Source organism: Nyctibius grandis, chromosome Z, assembly GCF_013368605.1.
Source record: "Nyctibius grandis isolate bNycGra1 chromosome Z, bNycGra1.pri, whole genome shotgun sequence".
NCBI classification, from domain to species: domain Eukaryota; kingdom Metazoa; phylum Chordata; class Aves; order Nyctibiiformes; family Nyctibiidae; genus Nyctibius; species Nyctibius grandis.
Window position 1 is genome coordinate 95233749 of NC_090695.1, and position 12363 is coordinate 95246111.

General features: G+C 40.3%; 1 protein-coding gene across 1 annotated transcript in view; it reads right to left on the bottom strand.

Moving 5' to 3' along the window:
* Positions 1 to 10959, bottom strand: part of CARD11 (caspase recruitment domain family member 11) — a 46117-nt gene extending 35158 nt beyond the window's left edge. Inside the window, exon 1 of the mRNA XM_068423405.1 lies at positions 10937 to 10959. Within this exon, the coding sequence (XP_068279506.1) occupies positions 10937 to 10949 (13 nt within the window). The 5' untranslated portion in view covers positions 10950 to 10959. The remainder of the gene's footprint in view (positions 1 to 10936) is intronic.
* Between the last annotated feature and the right edge of the window lie 1404 nt (positions 10960 to 12363).

Sequence of the window (12363 nt, forward strand, 5' to 3'; positions counted from 1 at the left end):
AAGAATCAGATGAAATTTTAAGCTTTGAACCCTCTGAGACATAATAAAAGAAGAGACTAACAACATTTCTCTCTATAAGGAACAAAAAAAAAATATTTTTCTTATGCTCAAAAAATAATACAGTGTAGAAACTAGACGAGGTTTTAGATTAGACTCCTTCCATCATTATTTGCCCTATTTATCTTTTTTTCAAAGCCAGTAAGTTCAGCCTTGCAGACTCTATACTGCTGACTCAGCGAACTGAGCCAAAACTCATAAAAATCTATTTAAAAAAGGTCCAATGATTTTATTTTCTAATCGTAAATATGAAATTTAATTAGCATCTCATTGCTAATGAAGTCACCATGGAAGATGAGACTGAGGAATTAGGCACAGGGATGGAACATCAAGCGTAAAACAAAACAACTGTTATGCAGGAGCCAGTTTAACTCCTGCTTTCCTCCGCTCAGTTTTCAGATCTTTTAAGAATTATGTGCTGTGTTCACAGGTTTCCTTCTTTGATGGCAAGGCCCTTCTATCTATCTTCTGTGGCAGTAATTACTCTAGCATGATATAGCATTGTGCGAATTTCAAAATAACACCAGATAGATAAGGTTCACTCTGGATTAGAAACAGAAGCAAAACAGAGCAAGTTGGATCTGAATTCAAAATCCTATTTTGTTGTAAGCTACCCAGGTCAGTAAGTGTTTCAAATCCTATAAAAGCAATACACTCATCAACTGAGAAGAGAACTCATTATTCTCCAGGGTACTGCAAACACCAAAAAGATTAAAGGAATTTTTTTAAAAGAAGCACATGGAGAATTTAAAAAGCCTCTTTAAAATAGGAAATGTGTCCAGCTTTTTCATTATTAGCATTCCTAGGCTGTGTGTCCTAGGCTGACATCAGCTCTGATGTTGGCATTACTGGGTGAAATTCTGTCTACTGTGAGTTACCTCTGCCACCTTCTCTCTGGAGCTCTTGAGAAAACAGGAGCTCTTGATCTGTCTTAGCCCACCTATGCCTGTATGAGAGGGTTACATGAGTACATGTCCCTGCAGAGAGACACAGATGGTTACCTGAGGTGAAGACAGGGACAGGTGTTCTTCTACTGTTGCTCCACGAGGTGCCTTGGTGAGGGAGCACAAAATACAGAACATCACAGAAGAGAGGACTCAGTGAGAAGTGGGCAAGTACCGTGGGAGGGCTCTGAAAGGGCTGATGAACTACAGTAACCACAAAACTGTACTTTCTCCTTATATTCACACGGAAACTGTTCATAGCAAGTTAGTGTGGGAGGAAGTGTTTACAGGACCTGTCCTGAGGGTGAATAATTATTAATAATTCCTGGATTGCTAGAAAAGCTTTTGGAGCATCACTGTGTGTGGGCATGCCCCTTGGTTGCTCTCAATGACAAGGTTCTCTAGGGTAAAAAGGGCTTCATTAGTGCTGGTCCTGGTTAATTATGGGTGGGCAACTTTTTAATTCTTGTACACTCCCTGATGGGACTTGAAAGCTGGAAACATCTAAGAATGTGGTCAGAGCATTATAAAAGCTTACTACTGTGCAATGTGACAAAACCAGCCCTTCTTCATTATCCGTCCTGGAAAGCAGAAGTTATACATCAAGCAATGTTTTGTGTAGTAAGGCAGGGGCAGTTTGGGGACAGTGAAGCTTTCTTGGATGCTCTGTCAGACTAATTTTCTCTTGAGGATCTCATAATGCTTTAAAAGCACAATTCAGTTTTCAGGGCTGCCGCCAATGACCACAGTAGTATTTTCATACCAGTTGTAAGGCTCAGCGGACGGAGTGGGTAAATGATACTCAGGTATCCACATTGCCAAAACCAAGAGCACAGTCTACAGGTTCTGATCATCAACTCTCCTGCTATACCTAGAGTATCTCCCTCCATCTCTCATCTGAAAGCCTCCCAGTAGAAGCGACACTCTCTTTATATTTTGATGAAAAGCAGCAAGAAGCCTCTTCAGGAACAGTTCATTTTCCTGAGTCTGTCTTCACTTTCCTCCTTGTGTACAGCAGGAAAAATGTTGGCTCTGAGAAAGTAAAAATATGGGAGGAGAACCATATACCTTATTTTGACATCCTGGCCATTTCTCTCTTCTAGAATTAACCCTTTCTGTCCTAGTACCCCTGCCTGCTTGGAAGTAAGAAGCTGTGAGAAGGAAGACTGGTATTTCACCTTTCTCATATTCACGTTCTTTGTCTTTTAAAACATATTTAATATAAAAAAATAATGGTAGATTTGCAAAAAGAGCCCAATTTACCTATGTCCTCTTTTCAAAAGTGATAAAAATACACAGGAGCCTATGTTCTCATTAACAGATACGAGATTAAGGATTCAATTCTGACAACTTTTGGAGTTTAACAACTTTTAGAAATCGTAAGAAGAGTCCTTAGCTTAATCCTGGCTGCTCATTACTGCTTCTCAATGAGGGGGAGGTGGTCCAGCAGAAAAAACTGATTTTTTGCATGGTTAAGTTTCAGCTGGATCAGTTTCTTCATCCAGCTCACTGCGTGACCCTACAAATGCTTGCGGCAATAGGGCACAAAAGGTAGTGCAAAAGCAGCCACAAATGGCCAAAGCCAGGTCTTCAGCAGCGTTGCTGTTGTTAGATGCATAACCACGGTCTCAGAGGCTGAAGCTGTTGAGATATTTTTGGAATGCTGTCCCACAAAACTCAATGAGTCAGAAGTTGCAATGAATCTGAATGAAAAGCACAGATATTGCAACATTCAGCCAATACTTTCTAGTACTGTTCCACAAATTCAACAATTTCTTAATCAGTAGGAAATAGAAGTCTCATCAGAAAAAATAAAGTTCAGCAAAGTTTTAAAATAAAATTTGGCAAAGCTTTAATTGTAGTGAGTTGAAATCTGAACTCAAAAAAGTAAAAAGAAACAAAGTCTGTTAAAAATAGAATTCTGCCTCTTGCTCTCCTCTGATAATGTTTACTTAAAATGCAAGGCCAAAAATATCAAAAGCTGCTACCAATTTTTATTTTGCCCAACTTCATATACATTAGGACATTTTTACATCGCTGTTACACTATCATTGACTTGGAATGGCAAACAGCCGCAACCCCGAGATGTTATCATCAAGACTGACTTGGGAAACACTGGATACTTATCAGCAGTTGTGGTGATAAGGTGAATGGCAGAGCTGAGGTGAGCTGAGTGAGGACTACCAGCTTTCTTCAAACAACTGATACGCACACTCCCTGCTATCTCCAGTGGAGTGGCGGTGTCAGTCTCTGTAAATCAGACTTAGCCCAGTTCAAATTTCCGGAATAACTCTTTATGTTTCTTTCTAATATATATGATGTCCCTCACCCTAGCAAGGAAAAAAAGAATTAAACTTTCTCACTCCATAGTTTGAGAATTTGAAATGGATAATCCTGGTAAGGCATGTTTTTAAAGGATAAAGCAAGTTCAAAGCAATAACCATATTCTCCTTTTGAAGTCTAACATGCAAACTTTTCGCACTTAGCTAAAAATGTTGCCGTTCCTTTTCAGGACAGAATGGTCCAGCTGGTGGGTCATAACTCACACCCAACCACCACAATGCATTTACTCAATTCACTATGTTTTTCTCTGGAGGAAATAAAGATTGCTGGTTTGGGCAGCAGAAAGCTGCACATCTCCTCTTGGGCTTGTGTAAGGACAAATTCACGGCAGAACAAATTTCTGGTCCAAGACTACAGAGTTCACTGCCTCCATGTGAGAGGAGGAGGAAGATGGGAAGTAACCCACTGCTAGACATGTAGAGTGTAATACAGAATGCCAGGATGTGGCATTGCACAGCCCACAGAGTCTGATGCTCTGATCTGACTCTTCACAGCAGCTCTACATGCAGGACCAGAGGTTCAATGTTGGACTGAGTTGTCTGAAACACAGCACAACAACCTGTCCTACTACAGCCAGCTGTATGCGTTAAGCATTCCTCACAAGAGAACAGGAAAGATGTGGAGGAATCTCTCAGATGAAAAAATGACTTTGTCCGTGAGGTCTAGAAACCTTGCTAAAGCAAAATGGCCTATTTCTGCCTTCCCTCTGCATTTTGATTTTTTCATTTGCTGTGCTTGATCCATTGCTTCATTTCCCTTAGGATCAGTCACAAACCGGAGGTGACAGATACCCTCAGTTCTAAAGCATGCTGTGTAGAGAGCAGTTAGTTATCTTCACTCACCTGATGAAATACCGTATATGGGATGATAATCAGAATCAGAGAGGAAGAGGAAAGGAGACACTAAACAAGACAACTGGGACACGTCAGCCAAAAGGGTCAGACTGAAGGCAGAGAGGACTTGGGATGTCCTGTGAGGACCAAAATAACTGTAACCACCCTCTGCTTATTCTCATGTTCTTTCCTCACAGTAGTTGAATGTTCAAATTATCTTTACTGTTTCAGTCCCTTTGTGCAGAGACTGTACTTAGATCTGTGCTGATGGCATTAGCTATTTAATAGGTTTGCATCCAATATTTCTAACGCTATCCTGCTCAAACAGCTTTGGATTTATGCATGATTATCATATTTTAATGATGCAATTGCAATGAGTTTGCATTTTTCTGCATTGCAGAAAGTGCTACACTGTATGTGGAGCTTGTCATTAAATTCACAGCTTTCAAAGTGGCATTCAAATTCTGTCCATTTCTGTCTCAGACCTAGCATTTTCCAATTGTTTATTGCAGGTGAAAAAATTCAGTTCTCCCTGATACCATGTTCTCACATGGCTTCTCAAGTAACTACCGAGGCAGACACTGCTCTCTCAGGTGTGCAGCCCTAGTTTTTCAGTGATTCAGTGAAGGTATTGCTGTCAATAGCATTTAATTGAGCAAAACTACCTGGACACTGCTCTCAGTACGGATATGGCAAGTCACAAAAACACCATTCTGTGTTGTAACACTCCATAAGAGAATGGCCAAGTAACACTTTTCCTTCAGACCACAGACTTGCAGATTAAAAAAAAACCAAACCTGATTCAGTGTTTCCAGCCTTACAGGAAATGTAATACTCCTTCACTTCTTTCTAACAACTAAAGCAGAAGAAAAACACACTCTCTTAAGTCCTAACACAAAAGTTTAAATATTTTTTTGTTTCATACTGCATTGATATCTTTCATGTCATAAATGCCAAAAATGAGACAACAAAAGACAAGAAAATTAAACTTTCTACAATAAAGCATGTTAGTCTTGGGTATTCCTGAAAAATATGTAACTGGAAATACAGGAATATGTTACTGGAAGGACGAAACACACCAAAAATCTTCTTAAACAATTAAATATTGACATTTATTCTGACTTGTTTTAGCAGGAACTGTGAAGAAAGACTAGCAGTGTAGTAGCAGAGAAGAGTCTTATCTTAAGCTTGGATTTTTTTACCAGGAGAAAAATCAGCACAGCAATAGCAAAGAAGTAGAAAAAGTTAATGGAATTTTATATTTTCAGTCAGTGCAAGTCATTAGTGAAACGAGTTTGATGATCTCACTAACTACGTCTTTATAAACTATGAAAAACTTATGGAATGGCAACTACCTTCACATGGTGCTCAGGGACATGGTTTAGTGTTGGAGTTGATAGCGTTAGGTTAACGGTTGGACTCAATGATCTTAAGGATCCTTTCCAACGTAAATGATTCTATGATTCAGAAAAAGCCAAGAAATAGAGACGCAGGCAGCAGCTGCTGGATAGACACTGTGGCTTGTTCTTGTAAAAGACTGGGATGCACCAGTAGACTTTGGAGAGGATCCATGCAAAATTGCAACCAGGGAAGAAAGATTCTTTTAAACACAGACTTCATGCAACAGACCAGTTTGGTCAGTGAATGGTAAATGTCACTGGTATTTTAATTGAGATGTTAAAAGCCAAAAGCTACAAATGATCTTATAAATGTCATAATCTTTCAGTTCATGAACAAGGAGAAAAGATTCAATCACCAGTTGCACTTAGTTTGGAAATGAAGTATATTTGGTGTAATCTTTAGAAAAAGAGTTGAAGAAACCTTTGGGTGTTTTCCCAGTTTGCTCAGGATTCAGAATGCACAGAGGGAAACATTTGAAAGGTTTCTTTATTGGTGTTTCAAACCTTGGAGGAACTTGCTTTTGTGCTCAAATATATTAAAAGTGTGTAACGACCTATTAAGCATACTCATACTGATTTCAAGTATGGGCACAGCTAGATTAGAAATGTTTATACACATATAGAGCTGTAAAAAATGAAGTGGAAACAATCCATTAACTGCTAATGATAACCATATATGTACTGCTAGCATACAGCTTTTTATGCATTCAAATGGAAAAAAATCTTTATCCCATTTTAAACAGAAACCCTATGTTAAATTTACTCTTCAGCACCTCAATTACAGCCTGAGGAAAATTTGCCAGCAAACAACCAGTGCTCAGGAGGCCAATGGGAATCCTTTCATTGGTTACAACAGAGCTGTATTCCTCCCCTTAACTACAAAAAACAGGGCAGACTACTAGATGTGGGCAAATAACAAGTATCTTTGTGTAAGGCCAAACTGGCCTCAGGGACCAGAACAAGCACATCCGTTAATACTATGCAATGTTACTTTACACAGATAAATTCACTGAGGCAACAATGACTGCAAATAATATCACATACACAGCTGTATATACATCTATCCTTTTGGCAAAAACAGAATGTTATAGCATTTTGTTTGACATTTCTGACAGATTTCCACCAAGATTTGACAAATTTCACTTTCCTCTTGAGTTGCTAAACAGATCCACTGAAGTAGACAGCATTAGAAAGTAATGCCCCATCCAGCACTGAAGATAAAATAGGTTTTGTGGGACTAACATAACAAGAATATTCTCTTTGCTACATGTTCAGCAGTGATAGCAGACAATGCACAACACGTTGCCAACTTTTGGTGCTATTAGTAATGTACTTTTATGAGCTGTGAAAAAAAAACCATGTGTTTGCCTTTTGTATAGAAAGTACAAAGGCCTTACCCACTGGTAAAATGTTAAATGCACTCCCTGTAGATCATTAAGCATGTGAATTCATGGTACTCACAAACTATCACCATTCCGAGAGCCCAAACATTTGGCAGAAGATTATGAAGGAAGAAAGGTGTTCAAAATCAAAGTTCAGAAAAAACCTTTATGTTTAACTAAAGTCAGTGTGAAAACCTCCAGCTAAGGAGTAATCCATTGCCCACAGCTGGGACACACCATGACGGGGTATACGGCAGATCTGCTGTTTTGTCAAATTGCACTTTAAACAGACTGGCACTTATTCTCCTTTTGCCTGAGAGGAGCAAAAGCGAGAGGGTAACATAGGCAGAGAATACTGACTAAAGAAGTAGAGAGAAAGAAGCTTTTATCACTTGTTGGATGTGTGCCACAGAGACCAATTATATACATTTGACAGCAACCATTATAATTCCAGAGTCCTTGAACAAATCACAAGCAGAAAGGTTACCTTCCTGAAAATGTTCATTGCCATTAAATAACTAACCCAGACTAGAGGGTGAAGGCAGTACTTAAGAGGCAGTTTGGGGGAAGGGAGGAGACGAAGAATCTTATGACATGTATACCTGAGAAAACCCCATCATTTGTTCTGAAAAAGGAATTGCAGATTCACTGCAGATACTGTATTCTCAGCAAAGCGGACAGTGTTCTGAGAATGCAAATCCTACAGACAGCAGTGACAAAACAGCCAAGACAAAAATAATTTCTCGCTGATATCAGTGGCAAAATTTGACTGAACTTGGTGAGGTTTATGGTTTTACCCTCCAGTTTGAAAGTCATAAGACCTGGTCCCACCTTTCTTGTCTTTTAAGTTTAGATCGCTATGGAGGCTACTTACAAAGAAGGCTGCCATAGGTCAAATTCCACCACGAGTCACACAACCTTAATGACCACACCTAAGCGAAACATTCATATTTCATGAAACATGCATTTCAATATCAGAGAGAGTCGAGACAACTGCTAAAAAGTGGGTAGCTTGTTCTCTCTCAATAATATAGGCATAATATTGGGAGAAATAAGGACCTCTATAAATTTCATCCTCTGTGAGCAACCATTTCATATATCTGATTAAAAACTCCACCAAGCAACAGTATATAAACCAAGGTCATTTGGTATATCAGATTCAGATTTCTTCACCATATCCCAGTTATTTGGGATGCATCCTTCTCTAGAAGGTTCAAATTGCCTTTAATTTTAACAGATACATGCAGTCAGAGGGTTCTCTTTTCACCCATGTTGAAAGTTTATTTTTCTCTTAATTCAGAGTTAAATCTAACTGGAAGTAACTATTTGCATAAGAACAGGGAGTCAAACGTGTGGCTCTGAATTTCTGTTCTGGGGTTGGCCCTCTCAACATAGCAATTTGCTGGGTAGGATGGAAAGTTTCCAGGCTCTTCCCAGCTGAAATTTCTCGTCTGCCAGACACATGGCTCAAGAAACTAAACACACACACAAACAAAAAAATCTGGCTCCATGTCCCCTTGCAACTGTCACAACCCAACTTTGACAATGCACATTTTTAACTCAACATACAGCAAACTATCATGATGAAAAAGTAAAAGGAGGGAGGGAGTGAGAGAAAAAGAAGAGATGTTGTCTCAGCCATTTATTTCTGGGAGATATCAAGGCCTTACAAAAAGAACCAGTAATGGGGGCACAGAATACTGAAAAAACAAAGCACAAAATCATCACACAAGTTTTGCAGAATGACTAAAAGTACTTTTCACATCACAAGATGAGTTGTAACAGAGTAAGAAAGAGTCATATTAGACCTGTATGTATAAAATGAACACCTCTTATTTTACTGTGCTAGGCTTGTGGACTTTTTGAAGATCCAAAAGACAAAGATATTTTAATGTACCTGCTTCTGTATTCAGAAGAGAATGCTCACAGCTCAAAGGCCACAGTTTGCTAGCTCTGAATCAGAAAGGATATATTATAATTGCAAACATAAAATTTAAACTCCTTTCACTCATGAGATGGACAATTTGAGAGAGCAGGACAGATTGCTAAGAGAATTCTCCCACATAATAATTCTCTTATTAATGCAGCTGAATTTAATAAGTGATCCTTATTCAGTCCCCAAAAGCCCACATCAGAACATCCCTAGAAATAAATCTTCAGTCTCTATAGTCCTGCTTAAGAAGGTGAGACTAAAAGGCTTCATCAAAGAAATACATTTATTTGTCATACCTGGTTCAAAGCTTACAAACTTAAACAAGAAATAATACAAGATATTGTCCTTGGATGCATTTTTTAGCCATGCCTGATCTTGGTGACTCACCAATATATCTGGTATAAAAGAAATGATCCGTTTTCAGATCCTAGGAGCAAAGTTAGTCCCACTACAGTATTAGAGTTGAGAACCTCTGCCTCCGAGATGTGAAATCCTATAGGAATCAACAGGATAAAAACTATGCCACTGTCAGACCAGAAGTTCTGCTGTGGGGCTGGAAGTTTAAAACTTTATTAAGTTTAGTAAAAAGGCTTATGATCAACTAGAACTATTTTTACAGTTTTCCAAAGACATTTTGGATTGTGCTTTCCCTTTTATTCATCTACCTTCAGTCCCATCACTAAGCTCTTACTCTTACATGCAGCCTGCATATTCTGCAAAGGGAAGAAGAGCTGAGACACTGCAATACTTCCTCCAGTACCCCTACAGGTACTCAGCGGGGATGCTAAGACAGCACAGAGCAAGACCATCTGCATCAGTAGTTCTTCCCAATAGGAATGCAACATCAAGATAAAAACAGATAGAGAAACGTGGTGGAGAGTTGTGGTAAGGACTTAGGAAGGAGTGGGATGATAGAAAGAGAAGAGACAGAATACACAAAGTCAGGGCAGGCTGTATTTGTGAGTGGAGAGGAAGCTATGGTGTGTTAGAGGTGTTAGAAAATTCTGTTTGAGACAGAAACAGAGAGACAGGATGACAGTGGTTATTTGTTGTGAATGACTAAATATGAGTCTGAGAATTGGAAGGAAGCTGTGCAAATGTAAAAGTCTTGTATTTTGGGATGCATCCCCAAACCTGTAAATATGCAAATCCTGCACATGTACGTGAAAGAGACAGACAGGAAAGCAGCATGTGTGTGCAAGGACAATCCAGTGGAGAGGCAACACCACTGTGTGTGCAAAATTAACTTTGCAGGGCAGCAACGTATGCCGTGTGCATGAGAAAGCGGATGGAGCATGAAGTAGGAGTGCATGTGAGAAGTTAGAGGAGCAATGGGAAAGAGGAACCCAAGACAGAGAAGGAACTGACAGAGGGGAAGGAGAAAAAGATTTAGAACATGGGGGAGGATGTACAGTCTATTGCACAGGCAAGAAAGAGAAGGCGGAGTGAAAGGAAAGGAATGAACAAGGGAAACATTTGTCACACAGAAAATATGCTTGATGAAAAATAGGCATAAAAAGATGGTGAAAAAGATAGTAAGAGATACATTAGGGTTGAGAAAAGAATAGAGGAAGTGAGAATAACAAAGTAAAAGAGAAAAAAACAAAGAAGATTTTATTAGTTAACAGAAAGCATAAATCCCCAGTGAAGAGATTTAAAGAAGAGGCTAGGGCACAATACACTATGAGTAGAACCAGAAATTCCCTGGAGACCAGTGCTGGTGATCAGTCCTTTCATGTCCCCTCTCTAGACCTCCATTTCAACTCTCCTTCCCAGTGCACACATTCTGTAAGAACACGTTTGCACCTCCAGCTACAGCCTGTTTACCTCACTGAACCTTGAGATCCAAGTACCCATGCATGCAAAGTACGACAAGATCTGTTGAGGGCAAGGAAGGTGCGAATGCAATAGTTTTCAAAGAAACATACTCTTGAAAATGAACACAAAAAAGGCTAAAGGTGAAAGTGGAACTTTGAGCGATCAGAGTCAAGTGCTGTCCTAGCCAGCAGCGAGGTGGAGCTGATCTGACAGCTGCTTTCCTTACCTTGGGTGCTCATGAGTGACTGGGCTGTCTTGCTGCAGGTGCTGCAGGCTGAAACTCTCTATGTCGCCTCCATGCAATTGTCAGTGTCTCTCCAGAAGTCTTGGAGAGGTTATTTGTGCTCTGCAGCTGTTGAAAAGTAAAGGAAACACAAGGAGCAAAACACCCCCTGGCCCCTAAAGTGCCAAAAGTTTAGGGAGAATCAGGAATGAAGGAAGCAAGTGCACTGGTGTCAGAACGAGCAAAGAGCGACGCAGAAAGTAAGAAAAAGTGTGTCAGAGGCTGGGAGGGGCGGAGAAGGAAAATGCAAAGATCTGACAGGAAACCAGACTATAAATCTGCTTAGGGTTTAAAAAAAACACATTTCTGCTCCCCAGTGATACAGCCTGTTTGCAAATGACTCTGCATGCAGGTGACAGCGGAGCCTTGAAGTGCCACTGTAAGCAAATAAAGAGGCACTTTGCCCCTTCTCCAGGAAGAACAGTGGGCAGAGTCGGCAGCAGCACGAAGGACTGGCTCAGGTAGAAAAAGTAGGCTGTCTCCACTGCCTCACTTGTTCTCCAGACTTTTAGTGCATGTTTCCCTCAGGCAAAAGGGGACATGCTGAATGCCAGCCTTACCAGTGCTGTGCCTCTCCGACCACAAAGCAGCAGCCCTTGCTTCTCAGTGCACACGCTGGCTAGAAAGCAAGCAGGAGAGAAAAAAAAGAAAGGACTGAACAAAACAGAGTTTCGAGAACAACAGTTCCAGGCAGGAGGAGTTCTGGGTTTTCCCAAGGTTTCAAAGGCTTTTCAAGAAAACATCTATTTTATTAATAGCTGCTGCTGCTAAAAAAGTAGTCAACAAGTTTTACTTTATGCAATCATTAGATTATTTTACAGTTGAATGATATTTTAAACAATCTATTTTCCAAAGGGAGTCTCTGCTGACATAAAGAAGCCACAGTATCTGCTATTGCTTTAATGCTGGACTACATTCTGAAGGCCACACATGCAAATCCAACCCTTGGTGGGTCTCACTGCGGTCATTTACCTGCTAGGCTACGACTAAGAGCCTCCCTCCACAGACACACCAGCGAGAGCAAAGTCAGTCAGTCCTCTCCTTTACTGTTCTCCCAGTCCTGCAGGCTCAGGAGTCACCACCACTGCTAGAAATGTCCTTCGATGCTGCTGCCATCTTGCTCAGGGATCCTGAGCCCAAATTACTTGTATGATGTTGTCGTCCTCATTCTTGTTCTGCTATTGTCTATTCGACCTCCTGGGGGAAAACAAGGCACAGATACTGCTCTGCTCCCAGTCGCTCCCTCGGCTTTACCCTTTGTACTGGGTGAACACACACAAGTGAAGCTTCGCTGGGGTCAGCAATAGGTCCTGAATATGTAAGAATCAGAGGAAAGACCCCTTGAAGGAAGAATCACATGTGGGTAATAG